The sequence below is a fragment of the Xenopus tropicalis genome, chromosome 1, assembly GCF_000004195.4.
Source record: "Xenopus tropicalis strain Nigerian chromosome 1, UCB_Xtro_10.0, whole genome shotgun sequence".
Taxonomy (NCBI): Eukaryota; Metazoa; Chordata; class Amphibia; order Anura; family Pipidae; genus Xenopus; species Xenopus tropicalis.
The window spans coordinates 106,504,705-106,523,535 of NC_030677.2; the positions used below are offsets into that span (position 1 = coordinate 106,504,705).

Here is an 18,831-nt window from a genome sequence, read left to right on the forward strand (position 1 = left end):
TTTAATTTGGAAAAAGTGCAGCTTACTACAGATACCTATTATTTACCAGCTAGGCTACATAATTCTAAAGAATCTTATGTACCGAGACAAGGGTTGAGGTGGAGCAGAAGTATAATCAGATTTATTGGTCTAAGGCTAATGCCACACCACGCGTATGGCGTATATTTTCGGCAAGCCAAAAAACGATTGCCGAAAATACGTGCCATACGGGCCATATGCTCCTACCTGTGCCTGCCTCCGAATGAATGGAATACACTTGGGTGCATGCACATGTAGCCGCAAATCTGCATAAAAATGCGAGTGTTTTTATGCGGATATCGGCTACATGTGCCTGCACCTAAGCGTATCGTTTTTTGACTAGCCGAAAATATACGCCATACGCATAGGGGCACATTTACTAATCCACGAACATCCGAAAAGCGTCCGAATGCATTTTTTCGTAATGATCGGTATTTTGCGACTTTTTCGCAAATTGTTGCAAATTTTTCGAGCTACAATTCGCGAAAGTCGTAATGGCTATGCAAAAGTCGCGACAATTCACGAAAGTCATAATGGCTATGCAAAAGTCACGACAATTCACGAAAGTCATAATGGCTATGAAAAAGTCGCGACAATTCGCGCAAGTCGTAATGGCTACGAAAAAGTCGCAACGGTGACGAAAAAAATCGCAAAAAATACGAAAAAGTCGCAAAATGTTCGTTTCCAATCCGATTTTTTCCCATTCAGGATTCGGATTAGTGGATTAATAAATCAGCCCCATAGTGTAGCATTAGCCTAAAGGTTCACACCAGCAACTATCAATTACATGTGGCTGGTGTAATGCAGTTATGGTATGCTGCTGTAGTTTTTGTACTAATCTCTAATCTTTGTCTTTCTACTCTGTCTTAAACCAACTATCTTCCAGCATGATATCGCACTCACCTAACTGGTATCTAAACTACATTGTGAATGTTGATTGCAAAACAATATTTCAGAAGCCTTTAATATAACTAAATTGCCCAGCTGCCTGCACCTCCATTTGGACCAAGATACTTGTGGCTATAAGGTGTTCCTATGACTTTTCTCACTGAAATGTAGAGCATTCCACCAAGTTTGAAAAAAAAAAAAGCTGTAGCCCAGTTAAACTGAAAGTTCCAGTTTTTAATGAAAAAACAGTGTGAAACACACCAACAACTTAAACAACTAGTATAGCAGATCTTGGTTGTACTGCTCTAACACGACATAATACAAAGTTGGTCCTCTATGCCTTCCCCCTGTACATGATAGAGAGCTCTCCAAACTTTACCTTTCTCTAGAATTATATATACATCTATAGTTACACATACCATATCATACTTTGAGATGTTTACATGTGTCCTAGAAGTTTCTGCTTAAAATAATTATAACTGATCAGTACCTCACAAGAAATATGTGAGATACACATGTATTACACACATGTAATATGTACTTTCATTTAACAACAATATCTATGTGCCGTGTCATCATGACATCAAATTATTTCTGTGGTTACAGGTCACCCAGATTCATTTAATCTCCCTCTCTTGCACTGGAATTCAAAGGCCAGGAATGAAAAGGTTTCTGCAGTCTTTGGCTTCAAAAGCTTGCTGGACATATACCTCCTAACATATATATCTATGTATCTATCTCAGATAGAGCGCCATTGTGCCACTGACTCTATTCTAAGGGTTTGAATTGAATTTCTTAGTGTTACCAATGCCAAATGAAAACGCCCCTTTTTTAAATTACACATTTCCCTGAACAGGTGCACAATTTTACATTTATTTATGTGAGCAAAATTGGAGTTCACCTATATAAAAAGGTACAGTTTATGCATATTTTCTCTTTTCTCACTTGAACACTGTTTCCATACAAGGTTCCACTCCAGGGTTGTTTGAGAATGGGTGACACTGTTGCTAGACCTTCCTCCTGAAGGTAATGGCTTCGGTCCTCATACATTCCTTGTTGGTGGTTTAGTTACGAGCTGCTATTACAACAGACAGGGCAACGCCTCCTATTGCCACAGCTGTTGCCCCAAAAAGCCATTTCCAAGGGATTGACTGCGAGACAGAGAAAAGATAATGGCATTTCAGTAATGATCTAAAGAATTCCCAGACCACATCACCACACCAAGACTACCAAGTCCAAATATATTACAGAAATCAAAATGGTGCATATTTATTTTTAGTCTCTACAATCCATACTGGAAATAGCTGCGTAAGTTACATATAGAGTTATGGTAAAACGTGAACAATTTATGTAACTTCCACGAAAACTGCCCTGTCTTGCCTAGAAACTTAACATAACTTATATAGAAGCTGATGTAACTTGCGTATGAAGCAATGGCAATGCAGAGAAGCTTAAACTTAACTTAAAGTAAATTGCTCTGACCCCCAATAAACTTATTAGCACATTGTTTTATTAACTATTTATATGAATTACTTATTATCGAGTAACATCAGCTGTTTTTATTAGAATCTGTTTACTGAATTATATCAGCTACCTACTTCATGAACTTTTCAGCAGTGGACGAACTAGTTATTGGCCCCACAGCAAGATCACTAGGCCCCTAAACTTACACAATTTACATAACTTATGCAAAACCTACTTTACATAAGAAACTTACATAACCTACATATCAAGCAATGACAATTCAGACCAGGGGCAGGTAGGTGGGTAGGGATTAATTTATTAGCATACCAACTATTTAATAAACTAACTAGTTATTGGGCCCCCAGAGCTTGATTACTTGGCCTCTAAACTAACTAACTCAATATAGGTTACTTACACTAAATCTCAAGTTACTTCAAAGAAACTTATGTAACATGGGTATCAAGCAATGAGAAGGCAGAGCAGTGTGCTAGGGGCAGGTTGATAGGCAGGGTTTAAACTTAGGGCTCCACTGACCCCCAATGAACTAACTGTTAATAAGCAAATTAATTAATGGAATTGTTTATATTAACAACCTATTATAGTGTAACAGCAGCTGTGTTTTTGGAATCTATTTACTGAATTATATGTCATGTAATGACTGGTTATCAGGCCCCACAGTGAGATCAAATGTCTTGGGAACAAGACATTTGCCATGAACCTATATTGCAGCTGCTTATCAGTCCCATTGGACTCCCTTTAGTTCCTGGTCCTCCATCTGTTGCTCTGTTCCCTCTTTACTTGACCCCCTGATTTTCCACGAAAGTATGAGTACACAAGGGGCATGGCCAAAAAATGTTGGTACTGCATGCTTGTGTAGGAAGTGATGGGCGGGGGGGGGAATATAAATAACTTTCACGGGGCCCCAAAGTTTCTGATGGAGGCCTAGTCCACAGCTCTGGAATCACTCCCTAGAACAAATACTACAGTCTGTACATTATCAATTGATTATTTTTTCTCCTCTACTATTTCTGTGAGTGCTCGCTCGCTCAAATCTAAATTAAAGGACATGTCAACCCCAAAAATAATTTTATGCCTGATAAAAGAAAGCATAATCAATTTATTAAAAGTTATTAGCGCTTTAAAAGTTATTTGTAAATGTAATTGCTATAGAAAGCAGCAATTGCTAAACTGGTTGTTACTTTTTAAACAATGTGGCAAGTGCCAGGCTCCTCCAGCAAGCAGGTCTGTAAAATCTGCTGGCTTCCAATGCCAGAGCCACCAAGGCAGAGAATATAAAGAACAGACAGACACTGCTTCTAATAGCAGCTATATATACAAATAACTAAAACACCATTACAAATATGTAATGAATGTATACTGCAATGTTGCTTAGAATTATGTTTTCTTTTATTATGCAAAAAATTATTTTTGGGGTTGACATATCCTTTAATACAGCAGACAGCTCAGACAGATTTGGGGTCATAGGTTTGATTTCATAGCAAGTAAACAGAAAATAAGTTTTCCCCCATGTTTGTGTTGGTTTCCTCCAGATACACTCCAAAATAATTTCTCCCACATTCCAAATCTTTCTGGCACATTTACTAGTTCCTTGTAAAATTGACCATAGTGCAAGTGTGAATATGATAGTAACTTCAGACCGTAAGCTAAAGAGCACAAAGTTACAACACTCGTAACAGCAAAGGTATCCATTTCTCAGTTTTGGGGATCTGCCCTATGTGCACTCTGACAAGCTATTCCTGTCAGTCAGCCAGACAGTATAACCCACCATGCACGCACTGACTGGAAATCCATTGTAGAAACAGGAATACATAAAGGAAAATTCCAACACAATGCAGAAACAGTGGTGAGATATAAAAACAAAATACATGTTTAGCCTATTACCCAAGAAGACTTGGAGGCAGGCTTTGTGGAAGCGCTGCCTGGATTCCCCAGCATCTTCTTGTACATGGCACTTTCTACATTCCGCTGATCTGTGTGCTTTTTTACTAGCCTGGAAAGTTCAGCATGGATTGTCTAGAAAAGGAAGAGAATCAGTGAACCAACTTGCATGCTGACTAATAATATTGTAAACAATCTTGTGAGTTAAGGGTAGTCTGAACAAATGTTGGAATGCATAGGTGGCTAGAGCCCATGAAGTCTGGATATCACTGCTCACGTACCAAAAACTAGCTATGATTAATACCTTTGTTTGACTGGATATTTCAGCCATGAGTCATAACATAAAAATTCTTGACAACTCTATAAAAGGAATGCATAGTGTATCTACATGTAGGGTATACATTTAAGGTGTTTTTTCTCAGACAGCAAAAGTGAGAGTAAAACATATTGGCTGTGCATTCTTGTGGCCTCTACATATTAATCCCTATACATGCTGTTATTATTGTTCAAGGGTATCTGTCACCTAGACATAAAAAGCTGAATAATAAAAGTTATTTTCAAATTAAACATGAAACACAAATTCTCTCTTTATGAACACATCAATACCTGTTACAAGGGTATTTGAAAATTTCAGCTGTCAAACCTATATTGCCTGTAGAAGCAAGACTTTCACTTTCCATTCAGCACTTCCTAGGGGTCACTGCTTACCGTTTGTGTAGCATGGGCATGGCCAGCAGGTCCCCCTTTCTGATGCATACACATTACATTGGAATAATGCAAAGATTGGCTGAATAACAGAGTTTACAAAACAGCACGTCTATGTGCTTAAATTGTGGATTGTAGAAAGAATGAAGGAAAGGAGATTTAAAAAATGTTTTAGTGTCAGTTAAGTTTATTTTGCTAGATAAACACAATAGTAAAGAGTCTGAAATTATTTTTTCTTAGGGTGATAAGTTCCCTTTCAGGCCCTCTTCTATTCAAACAAAATGCCTGGTTGCTAGGGTCAGTGAGCCTAGCAAACAAATAGAAATTTGAATCTCAAAATTAAAAGCTGCAGAAAACGAAATGAAGACTAAAAAAATAGTAAAATTGCAGGCAATACAATATCAATTGTCAATACAGTGCTAAAAAGTTATTTAAACACACTTGACATAACATCAAGTACATATTAAAATGCCATCAGGTAAATAAGCAAAAAGCTGAAGCTTTAGGTTCTGACATTTAACAATTCATAGTGCCCATGTCAGGCAACATAAACTGATCAATTATAGTTCTGCTACATAATAACACTGATTTACCTTATTGGCAGGCTCCAATTTCAAGGCCTTTCTTAGGATAGTTATAGCATCGCTGTACTCCCCTTGCTGTGCCAACACCTGAAACAAACCCAATAAATAAAATTGGTTCTGCATGCCACAGAAAAAAAAAGTTTTGTGGCAAAAAGGGCATTAGCTCTCCCACTAAATATATTCAATTATTTTAAAAGAACTGGCTTGTTCAATTAAAACTATTAGAGGACTCATTTACTACATAGAAGCAATCGTGGTCACATTAAAGGAATTTTGTCATGTAATAAAATTGTAATTGTGGACTAGGGAGAAATAGCTTTTGTACCCACTCAGTTACAAAAATATTAATAGTAGGGAGTATCTATAGAACTTACCTTTCCTTTTCGGAACAAAGCCTTAATATTTTCAGGCTGATGCTCCAACACCATGTTACAAGATTTCAGGGCAGCCTCATAATGGTCTAATTTCAGCTGAGATGCAGCTAGGTTGTTCAGACATTTAATTTTGACATCCAGTAGGGATGCTTCTTCTTCTAAGCTGAATTCAACTATAGAGAAAGTAGAGCCAAAATCAGAACCAAAATCATTTTTACGGGATAACTGCCTATAGATGAAAAAAATTACTTAGTTATTACTAAGATATAATATCACAAACCTTACACCAATAATATGATCACATAATTCTGATGATCCCATTTTTAATATCAGTAAATGGTCATGGGCAAAATATTAAAAAATAGTTATTATTTCACTTTCACTTTCAACACTTACTACAGGTCACTGCATTTCTCAAATTCCCCCCTTCCTCACTATCAATAATTGAGTAGCACGTTCATGGCCATCAGGTCCCTCTTTCTGGTGCATACACATTTTTTTGGGATAATGCAAAGACTGACTGAAGCTATATAGATGATATATTAAACCAGGGAGAGGTCAAACTGCTTTGTTAACTGAAAAGCCATGTGGTAGCACATGTTTATTTAAAAAAAGGCATTACTGACACTTCAGGTGAAGCTTGATGTCGGGCTTTGCTGTAGCCAAGCTTAAAACATCTCAAGAAATTGGAGAATGTTGTATAGCTAGTTACAAAAGTGGTAACGGTCTCAGTTTTTTAAATAGCTCAGCAGAGATGTCCATGACACTTTGAAATATATTTATTCATAATAATTTGTGTGTGAGCATTTGGTAAATTCACCAGGTAGGTACACTGTCCCCTTGGAGATTACATAAGGAATATTATGTATATGTTTGGCTATAATTTATTAGGTTCATTCCTCTGTTCCTGTTTAGCTATTCATATTAATTAACCAGCAGCCTGGAAAAATTGGTCAAACTTTTCTGTTACTATAATACAACCTTTATGTCTGTTGTATAAATCCTAAAACGCTGTTTGATCATATATTGCTTAACTCTGTGTGATGTAATAATATAACACTATTAACCGGACAGCCAAGCAACACATAAGAAAAATGCATGAAGCCACACAAACATAAATAAATAAGAATCAGTAAAATAATATACCTGTACAACAAATGCTGCTCATTTTGGGACTCTTTGCTTCTACCTTAAGACTATAATTTCAGTTTTTACAGGGCAAAACTAGAAGCAAATTTTATAACTGGCTGTTATTAATGAATACATTAATTAAACATTTGCATCTACTTAGATTTCCCAATAAACACAGAACCTTACTAAATCCTAAAACAAAAAACTGTAGTACCGTGTTATCCAGTGTCAAAAATAATTTATTGGCCAACAATAAAAATACATTGCAAGCTGACGAAGGGCCCTTACAGCTCCAAAAGCTAGCAATGTATCTTTATTGTTAGCCAATATAGGTATAATTTCTACAGTACTTTTGTATTTGTGTTATTTTTATTATTACTAAATTCTAAAAATGCTAAACTCAGTGCAGGATTGACCTTTGGAGCTTGAATTCACAACATTCAGTGCGATGTCATAGGAATTTATAGCAAAAACATAGTCTGCTTGCTGGTAATAGAAATTGCCCCGTTCCCGTTTCTTGTTGGCCAAATTCAGCTTCTCCTGTCCAGAAAGGTTCTCCAGATCTGGTCCATCCTGAACATCCAGCAAGGCCACTTCAAGGTTCAAGTTGGAGTTGGGTGGAATGTCTGGACTCCTAAAGAATAGTTCATGAAAAATATTACTAATACATATCAGGATCATTGTTGGCAGTCATAAAATAAATAAATATTTATTAAATGGCATGAGCTGAATTTAGATAGTATAAGCCCCATGTGAAATGTACAGAAAAGGAATATGATTGTATTTTCACACAAATTATTTTTACTTTTGTATCACCAGCACAGATATGATAAAGGAGAACCTGCACCTGGATATTGTGCAACATATAAGGGTTCATTTACGTCCACAAGCTCATTGGGCAACTTGCAGTTTTACCTGCTGTCAGTTGCTTGTGAAACTCCTTTCATTCAGGTGCCTATGTCAAAATGTGCTTTTTGCACTTCTGCATAGTTGTGTTCAGTCCTTTCTGCCTACTGATGCATGGTAACATGAGCAAACACCACCTTCTGACCAGGCGGTAGCTCCAAGGTTCCCTCAGCACCTTTTATCAACAGGCACACCCATGTACATCAAAAAATGGAAATGTTGCCCAGCAGACTTAAAAATATTTTGCACAACTGCCTCCAATTTGTGCATGCACAGTTTCATCTGTTTTGGCACATCGAAAGCAACTGCAGTAGGTGCAGCACAATTGTGTCCATAAAAATGCCTGTCAGCTTTAAAGAAAATCTCTATACCCCCAGAGTAAATCAACAGACGGTTTATATCATATTAACAATCTTACCAAACTGAAATATATGTTTCAGTAAATATTGCCCTTTAAATCTTTTACCTTGAGCCCCCATTTTGTGATCTCTGTATGCTCCCTCACACCTGGGAGCAAAAAACAGAACTTTGGCCATTAACTGGCTGTGTGACCTAACATGTATGTGTGCCTTTGGTTTGTTTATTGTGCACCGTGAATCGTATGATCCCAGGGGGCAGCTTAGTACTTAAAATTGCAATTTTCTCTTTGGGATTACCCAATGTCATGTACTGTTAAATATTATTATTTAAAATTATATAAATATTATTATAAAAATGGTTTATTTAGATGAAGGATTTTACATATGGGCTGTTTTATGCAATATTTGTTTTTTATAGAGACCTATATTGTTTGGGTGTATAGTTTCCCTTAAGTATTTATTTAAGATTTCCTCAAACTAACTTATATCTGGCTAAAAGTACCTGGCAGATTCGATTTGGTCTTACTGGCTGCTTCCAACAGGAGTGGTTAATTTGCCAATTGTGGTTTTATCATGTAGCCAGTAAAATACAGTAAAAAAAGGAATGGTGTGCAGCATTCTGTTGCTTAAAGGAGAAGGAACGGTAAAAACTAAGTAAGCTTTATCAGAAAGGTCTATGTATATACAGCCATTAGCACTCATAGAAACATAGCACTGACTTCTCTGTCAAAAGAAACAGGATTTGTTGTCTCTGTTTTCCAAAGACAAGCAGCTCTCTCCTCCCCCCCCTCCCTCAAGAATGCTAAGAACTCCCCCCCCCTTAGGAATGTGGATCTGAGCCAATCAGCAGGAAGCTTCCTCATAGTCTTACAAACTAGGCATGTACAGTAGTCTTGGACTTGGTGCAGGAGCGTGGCATTATGGGAATTTTCTTTACAGATTTTTTTTTTCCTATGAGGCTTCTGATCATCTGAACGGGAGAAATATGAAGAGACTTAAAGGAGAAGGAAAGGTAAAAACTAAGTAAGCTTTATCAGAAAGGTCTATGTAAATACAGCCATAAGCACACTGAAATACAACAAAAACACTGCACTGAGTTCTCTGTCAAAAGAAACAGGATTTGTTGTCTGTTTTCCTGTGCCAGAGACACGCATCTCTCTCCTCCTCCCCCTCACTCAAGAATGCTAGGAACTTGCTCCCCCACCTTAGGAATGTGGATCTGAGACAATCAGTAGGAAGCTTCCTCATAGTCTTACACACTGAGCATGTACACCTGTTTTGATCTTGGTGCAGGAGCGAGGCATTATGGGAACTTTCTTTACACAGCTCAGTGGGTTTTGTTTTTTACTATGAGGCTTTGGATCATCTGAACAGGAGAAATATGAGGAGACTTAAGGGCACTATTAAGAGAACTGGATGTATGCCTGCAGCCTTTCCTTCTCCTTCAAAGCTTGACCTCAAAAAAAATAATTTTGGTTGGTGCAGGTCCCCTCTGAATGAGAAAATGCTAACAATGACTTCTATGGTATTGTCCTTTTTTACTGAATATACCTTGTGCCTTTTCATCATGTGTATGTATATCTTTATTTATAAAGCGCTACTTATGTATGCAGCGCTGTACAGTAGAAAAGTTTGTAATGTGTTGCATGGCAATACATGTTCCATGAAATACCACCAATGATTGCCAATCTTAATGTGTTGAAAATAAACTCACCTGCCTTCCTTTCCATAACAGTACTTGGCATCTGATGCAATGAGCGAAGTTTCTTCTGCCTCCATGAGCTGAACACACAGGTCCAGGGCCTGCACAAACACATATATGCAAAAGCTCAGTATACAGACTAGCTGAAGATAAATTCTAAACATGAATAAAGGCTAAATAACTAATGTTTATCAAACAGACATAAGACGCTCAAACAAGTTTGACATATATCTCAATAAATCTAAATATCTATATATCTATCTATATATCTAAAATATTATGAGACTATGATTCAACTTATTATCTTAGATAATAAGCAAAGCTTTAAGACCTAAGGTCAGAGTGCCCCTGGTGCCATTAGTCAAGTTCAAGAGGGATTTTATGGGTATTTTCACATGTCTACAGATACAATTCACACTTGTGACCACTAGAGGTCACCAGTGACCCTGGAATGCATTTTCACTCAATTTTTATAGTGTAAGGCAGTAATCCCCAACCAGTGGCTCGTGTGCAACATGTTGCTCACCAACCCCTTGGATGTTGCTCCTGGTGACCACAATGCAGGTGCAAATTTTTAATTTCCTGGCTTGGAGGCAAGTTTTAGTTGCATAAAAACCAGATGAACTGCCAAACTGAGCCTCCTGTAGGCTGCCTGTCCAAATTGCCAATAACAGCTTTTATTTGGCCCCCCAGGAATTTGCAATGCTTGTGTTGCTCCTCAGCTCTTTTTACATTGGAATGTGGCTCACGGGTAAAGAAAAAAATGTTGGGGATCCCTGATTTACACATTTTCACATCCTAATACGTTTATAGGCTTCAAATAAAAATGTCTCTAAGAATGTAAGCGTCCAGCTAAACCTAAAGAGGATTTACATTTTTGCCGGTGGGATGGTATTTCGGGGAGATTAGTCGCTTGCCAACAGGGAGATTTGTCGCGGGCGACTAATCTCCCTGTGTGCCAGAGCCCTTACTGGCACAAAAAGCAATTTTCAGCCTATTGCCCTATCATATTACTTGAGTGGGAAGTACCTGACAGCAATAGTGATACCAATTCAATTAAGTCAGGGTTTCCCAACCTTTTTTACCCATGAGCCACACTCAAATGTAGAAAGAGTTGGGGAGCAACAAAAGCATGAAAAATGTTCATGAGGGTGCCAAATAAGGGCTGTGATTGGCTATTTGTTAGCTCCTATGTGGACTGGCAGCCTAAATAAGGCTCAGTTTTGCAGTACAACTGGCTTTTATGCAACCAAAACTTGCCTCTAATCCAGAAATTTAAAAATAAGCACCTGCTTTGAGGACACTGGGAGCAACATCCAAGGGGCTGGGGAGCAACATGTTGCTCACGAACCACTGGTTGGGGATCACCGAATTAAGTGGAAGGTGTGAGGAACAGTTTTAAGCACTTTTTAGCAGAAAATCAGCCTTAATGTTAGGTGCTATGGTTTGACTGTTTTATTTTTCATTTTTGTTGTTTTCATCCTGCTTATGCAGCCCTGCAGACCCTGAATTCAAAAGGCAGATATGAACTTAAACAACTCAAGTTGTGATGGTACTTGTAATAACTTAATATTCCTTAATAACATCCATTTCAATCTAAGGGTGGTTAATGGTGTATACCAGTTTTATACAATCCAGTGTATTAAGTGCATATCTATACCTTTGACTACTATACTCACTGCTTTGCCAAAGAATTACCTGAATGACATCTCCATCTCCCAGTGTAAAGGTAAGAGTTTCTTGTTCTTCTACTACATTTCCATCCTCCAGCATGGACTTTAGCCCCACGGTAACATCCTGTCCTTTTCTTGGTCTACTGTCAGCACCCTTTCCAGAGATTAAAATCTTCTTTTTCAAGATCCCATTACCTGGGTAGACATTTATATTATCACAACAAGTACCAAGCTACAACTTGCCAAAAAAATGCCAAGTAGAAGTGTAACAGAAAGACTACGCACAGAATGAGCTAAAGACTTTGGTAATATAACATATAGCCATACCAGCATACTTTCATGGTATTTCCCTGAACAGACTACCAACAAATAAAAGCAATAACTGTATGATTCCATTACTGGTCATTTTCAGTTGACAATATGAAAGACATAGGAGCCAACTTTAAATACACTCTCAAAGCAAAAAAAGTGGAAATGTGCCCAACGTGTCCACTTTGTTTGCTTTGAGAGTGTATTTAAAGTTGGTTTGAACACTATTGTTTTATCCTTGAGAAAGGTCCTGTTGAGGACAGAAAGATCGAATTCTTTTAAAACAATATGTCTAAAATAAACTTGTGATGATTTCAAAGGGTGTGCTGGTCACGGAATATTTATTGCTAAATACTTAAAATTTGGCTGTGCACCCCGCAAGGTTACAAGCTTTGGAGTGCAGACACTATAAAGACTGATATATATATATAAGACAGTAGCATGTCTTAAAGTAGGCTGAATGGACATATGGATACTTTTTAATTTGCTGAATATTGTCTCCCCTTTTTCCAGTTTGATACATATTAATATACATATTACATATAAGGCTATATAAACATGCGTTTCCTTTTTCTAAACTTTTGGTCTTCCTGCTATAAAATGAATGAGACATTTGCACTGGACCTTTGAAAAATATAGCATTTAAACACACACAAATTCCAGAGATCCTGGCACAAAGCATGCAGAATTGCTAATGAGGTCTCAGCGCTGGGATTCACAATTCACTATCTTGTTATTCCACCTGTGCTTAATAAAAAGATTTAAAGCCTTCTGGGCCACTCATTCCACCTGTCCCCAAACATGCATCATTTCCCCATATCCTGCTGTCTTTCCATAGTAAATGCCTTCTCTCCACACTGGCTTGTTGAAGTAACCCAGCATCTCATAAATCATTTCCTCCCGTCATACTCACTGCCTGTAATGGCTTCCTCTGGGCCTCCTATATTTCACTTGGGTGACAGTTAATATATTCCCAGCATCAGAGCTCTGTGCTGAAGCTTGTGGCAGGTTGACTATTAATGGCTTTGTGAATGGAAATAATCATTGGCTCTGGCTCACCTTGCCGGCTGTCTGAGGCAGGCACAGTGTTTACCACGACTCATGAAAAGAAATTTTAGGAACATAATGAGCCAAGTCTAGTGGACCATTTTTTCTTAACGACATGTATATGCACATGAATTATTTTTGGCAAAATGCTGGCCTCTTGTTAATTTAGAAAATATAATGAGTCACATAATTATCCCTTCATTCAATAAATATTCAGTTGAAAAAAAACATACAAGACAAATAATAGTGTATTCTATTATACATTTTTGTTTTGCTTGCCTTTGCCTAGTTTCCCTTGACTCATTGGAGAGGTATAATTCTCTAATTCCAGCAGCCTGGGGTCTAGTCAGTTAGGTCCACATGATTATCTTTAAGAGCATTAGGTCCTTTAATGGAAGCAGTAGAGGAGGATTTATGCACATTATTTATAAAAGCAAAAATGCAGAACATAATTCCAGAACCTCATAAGGTCAAAATGGATAAGAGGGTCAAGACTAGATTAGGATACTTTATGACTAAAACAAATGGTTCTGCTAATGTGAATTTGGATAAAGGGGAACTATCATGAATGGGAATGTGCTTAACTTGGCTCAGTTCTGACAGGCAGCTTGTGTTCTGAGCAGAGAGGAGTGGTCCAACCATTCTTGACTGACATCTAAAATTCAATTCCCACCTGCCCATCTTTCCTCTCTGATAGAAAACCTGAAAAGGACTTTGAAGAAGGTCTAAAAATTCAACCCAATTCACCAACAAACACTAAGAACATGGTCATTTATTAGAAAAACGTGAAAGAAGCTGCATATCACTTGATTTTTCTTTGCTGAGCAGCAGCAATCATGTTATTTTGCAAAAAGGCTCAGCAAATTGAAACAAACATGCCAAGTGAGCTGGCATGTAATTCTGAGAGTTGTAGTTTAACACTTTAGGGCATCCACTTGTACATTCCCATAAAACTGCAATTTGCCTTATGTATAACTTATAAATAAATGTTGTAGGAACGGTAACTTGAGCTACTGTTTTCTCAATACTATTGTAGTTACTCTATTTATATGTATGCAAGAATATATGGCCATTTTGCCCCCTCCCCCCACCTGACTGAACTGCGTGCCAAAACACACGTGTGGGGCTGGGGGGTGGGAGTGCATGATGCTGGTGCAGGGCCGAGGTGGCCGACCGGGTTGCCTAGGGCGCCCGGTCGGCTTGGCCCGCCCCTGGAGTAAATGCTACAGACTGAACAGGTAGGCCTGATTTGACTTAGCTGGCCAATGAACAAGCCGGAAAGCCTGGCTAGTCAGTCTACAGGAGAGCTCTGACTGAGAGACATAGAGAGGTGTCTGTGAATCCAACATACAGGAATCTATGTGCCTGTACACACACAGTTGCCTGTACAGAAGTCTGTAATATTGCTGCAATTGATGTGTCACTCTCACTGGTATGAAGGAAGTCTCTTTTATACACTATTTTGTTACACCTGTATCTGGCTACTGAAGTAAGATTTGCATCTGCAGGTGTAAATTGCAGGAGGGTGACTGGCAGCGGATCTAAGCCTGCTGGTGGGCAGCACAAACCCAAATGCAAAAGAGCCTGAAGTGCTGTGTATATGTGGATATAAAGGATATAAACAATAAGCTGCTATACTGTTATATGTAGAAATGCAGCTTCATTAGCACCCAGCCCAGCTCCATTCCTTTAGGGCTCTGGCACACGGGGAGATTAGTCGCCCACGACAAATCTCCCTGTTCGCGGGCGACTAATCTCCCCGGATTGCCATCCCACTGGCGAAAATGTAAGTCGCCGGTGGGATGGCAAACGCTGCGCAGGCGATTTTGGCAAATTGGCGAAGTTGCATTTTCAGCGATTTGCCAAAATCACCTGCGCACCGTGTGCCATCCCACCGGCGACTTACATTTTCGCCGGTGGGATGGCAATCCGGGGAGATTAATCGCCCACGAACAGGGAAATCAGCTTTCACTCTGCTCTGTCACTCACACATTTCTGCATTACCGACTCAAACTAGGGAGCCAGAGATTCTGGAGGGTGGGGGATGGGAGAATGCTTCAATAATTAGCCATAACTTTGTACCTGTGCACAAAGTTTGTTTAGACATTGTACTTTCAGTGTTATAAAAACATTTTTCATGATTATTCCCCTTTAAGGATTACAAGCATTGCATATTGCCATTGTAACCAGTTTTTTGTGCATTGATTGTGTGGTTAATAGAGCTGTAGAGGTATTTAAATGCATAGTGATGCTGCCAATATGTATCGAGCTGTTATGAGAGCAAATATATTATTTAGGTTTAAATTATATAATAAAAATTGGGTTTCATAAAACATTGCAAATGCTGCTTTTCTATAATTTACGAGGATTTATTTTCATTTTTTATTGCTCTTGCCCAGGAGACTATAATAAGAAAATTAAACAAGTTAAACTGCATCTTATTTTACTGTAAAAGACACAAAGAGAAGAAACCAGCAACACATTTTCTATGTTTGTCCAATAGTAATTATATTTTTTTAGACAAATAACAAAACTATGCCTCAGATCCAGAGATTTCCTTTTTCAAAATCACTATCAAATTGCATCAGTGGCTGATCTGGTTTGGTTCTGCTCAGCGATACAGACAGGAGGCATTGTTACAAAAAAGACAGCAATGTCTATTGGTTAAGCTAAGCTCCCCCAACATCAGTAATCCTGATAATCACATATGTGCTCATTAGTGGAAAACTGTGTAGGACAGTGCTGTCCAACTTCTGTGGTACCGAGGGCCAGAATTTTTCCGGCCTCCATGGTGGAGGGCCGATAATGGAAGCCAGTTTGACCACTCCCCCTTTTTAAACCACACCCACTTAAAACCACACCCATGTTATCACAAAAGCTTTTAAGACTATACCCACATTAATGGAGGTAGCGCAGCAAAACCCAAAATGGTTGGTGCTCACTGTAGGGATATCACCCTTGATTCATATGTGAAAGAATTATATCATGTCTTATTAAGACTCAACCTCCTCTTCCCCTGTGGATAGCACAGCAACCCCCAGCACATAATTACACATCTTAGGGACCATATAATGACTATTTTAAAATCTATCAAACTCCCAGAACAAACCCCTGCCAGCTTCACCTCCCACAGGCAGCATAGGGCAGGCAGAGTATGGCACACACAGGCAGGGTAGGGCAGGCAGAGTATGGCACACACAAGGCAGCACAGGGCAGGCAGAGTATGGCACACACAGGCAGCATAGGGCAGGCAAATTATGGCACACACAGGCAGGGTAGGGCAGGCAGAGTATGGCACACACAGGCAGGGTAGGGCAGGCAGAGTATGGGACACAGGCAGCATAGGGCAGAGAGAGTATGGCACACATTGCCTGCCCTACCCTGCCTATGTGTGCCATACTCTCTCTGTCCTATGCTGCCTGTGTGTATGGCACACATAGACAGCATACACTGACACAATGCTGGCACTGCTCCTACAGTCTGAGGTGTGAACAGGGGAACAATATGCGTGATTAGAGCCTGAGCCTGAGGTGTGAACAATGCAGGGGGGAACAATGTAGGGATTAAAAGGTGTGAACAGTAGAGGAGATTACATATTTAAACAATACAGGGGGATTACAGGCTGAATATGAGGTGTGAACCATGCAGGGGGCGATTTAATCTCAGTACTGATACCATTTAAAGCTTCCACAAAGGTAAACCATCAAAGCAGCCAGACAGGTGGGGGGCCACAAAGAGGGGGGTCGCCAGTTGGACAGCCCTGTTTTAGACCATACACATTAAGATTAGAACATTTAGAATTAGAAACTGAAATATATTTGAACATAAAAGAAAAGAAGGAATCCTTTCTGAATATTAGTTTAAAGGGATTCTGTCGTGATTTTTATGGTGTACTTTTTAATTCTAAATTACACTGTTTACATAGCAAATAATTCACTCTACCATTTAAAATGTTATTCTTGTACCAACTAATGCAATTTTTTTTAGTTGTCATATTGGTATGTAGGCAGCCATCTCATTGCATTGTGCCTGATTCCGAGCTTTCAGAAAGAGCCAGCACTACACATTAGAGCTGCATATAACTGGAGGAGTCCCAAGATGGATTTCTTACTAATGAGTGCTATTCTGATATCTACCACTTTTAGCAATACAGGTGTCAGGGAGCTGCTATCTTGCTACCTTCCCATTGTTCTGCTGATCAGCTGCTGGAAGGGGGGTGATATCACACCAACTTGCAACTCAGCAGTAAAGTGGGCTGAAGTTTATCAGAGCACAGGTCGCATGGCTGTGGCACCCTGGGAAATGAAGAATATGGTTAGCCCCATGTGGCATTTCAAAATTAATTTAAAAAAAAAAAAAAAAAATAGAGTCGCAGGATTCTGCTGGAAAAGTTCTATTAACTGATGTTTTAACTGTGTTTTGAAAAAAAACATGTTTTCCCATGACAGTATTCCTTTAATATATACAAAAAAAACCTTTTTTATGTAAATGGAATATTGTTTTTTTATGCCCACCAACTCCTAAATCCACAATGTTGGATAAGGAAAGAACAGAGAATAGAACTCAGAAGCCTGAAAAGTATTTGTTTTCCACTTAGGTCCATTAATTATAAACATGAAAGGAGAAGCACTTCATTTCTTTTTCTTATAAATGTTGCCAATACATTTTTTTTTTTGCTAGATTAACCAACAAGTAGTTACCTAGAACATCCAGCCATTCTTCCTCCTCTTTTGCAACTGTCTGTTGTGTATTTAAATCATTGTCTGCTGCAGGCTTCTCCTTCTTATCTACATCCTCCAGAAGTGGAAGGTCGCTCAGATCATCTTCTTCCACTGCGCTGTCTATTATTTCAAAATCCTCTGTGCTCTCCAGAAGAGCTGGGTTTGGCTCAGTCCTCTCACCTGGATGGATTTCAATTGTTTGTTCTCCTTGTTCATGAATATCAATTGTATCAGAGATTGATTCTTCTGCAGAGGTCATCTCTAGTTCTTGGCAAGAAAAGAGTGTGACCTGCACAAAAAAAGTTAAAAAATGAAGCCTTGGAACACTAGGAAGGTTTTGGGAAGTAGCAGGAACTGATTTACAAATACTGGAGAAACAGAAGGTGCCACTGGTGGTGGTGGGGAAACGACAACTGGCACAAATATGTGTTCAAATTTTGCACAACAATCTGCCATGCCTCATATTTATTTTATTTTATTTCTGCCAAAAAAAAAAAAAAACACTTACAACAGTGGAATATAACTACAGCAATTCAGATAAAGTGTTGGTAAATACAGGTATGGGATCTATTATTCAGAATGCTTGGGACCTGGGGTTTGCAAGATAAGGGATCTTTCCATACCATATGTTTACAAAACAATGTGACATAAACCCAGTTGGAATGTTTTTCCACTAATTTGAATTTAGGCAATTTAGTTACTTTTTTCTTTATTTAGAGAGAAAAGGGCAATTGTATTTTTTTTTAATTATTTGCTCAAAATGGACTCTATGGGAGATGGTCTTTTTGTAATTTGGAGCTTTCTGAATAATGGGTTTCCAGATAAGGCCTCAAAAAAAGCAAATGGCACTCAGGACTACAAACAAGGGTAAAACCCTTTTAAAAGTTTTATTGCGGAGGTGCAACGTTTCGGGGCAATGTGACCCCTTTATCATGCTTGATAAAGGGGTCACATTGCCCCGAAACGTTGCACCTCCGCAATAAAACTTTTAAAAGGGTTTTACCCTTGTTTGTAGTCCTGAGTGCCATTTGCTTTTTTTGTTGCTACAGTG

At 38.7% G+C, this 18,831-nt stretch overlaps 1 protein-coding gene across 2 annotated transcripts in view; it reads right to left on the reverse strand.

The window, feature by feature from the left end:
* Window positions 1–1,119: 1,119 nt before the first annotated feature.
* Window positions 1,120–18,831, reverse strand: part of fkbp8 (FKBP prolyl isomerase 8) — a 21,538-nt gene continuing 3,826 nt past the window's right edge. For both annotated transcript variants that reach the window (XM_012964313.3, NM_001127098.1), the window contains 8 exon segments: window positions 17,760–18,069; window positions 11,729–11,898; window positions 10,043–10,131; window positions 7,480–7,697; window positions 5,933–6,105; window positions 5,568–5,645; window positions 4,273–4,404; window positions 1,120–2,057 (listed from right to left, as the gene is read on the reverse strand). In XM_012964313.3, coding sequence (XP_012819767.1) covers window positions 1,971–2,057; window positions 4,273–4,404; window positions 5,568–5,645; window positions 5,933–6,105; window positions 7,480–7,697; window positions 10,043–10,131; window positions 11,729–11,898; window positions 17,760–18,039 — 1,227 coding nt within the window. In that variant the 5' untranslated portion in view covers window positions 18,040–18,069 and the 3' untranslated portion in view covers window positions 1,120–1,970.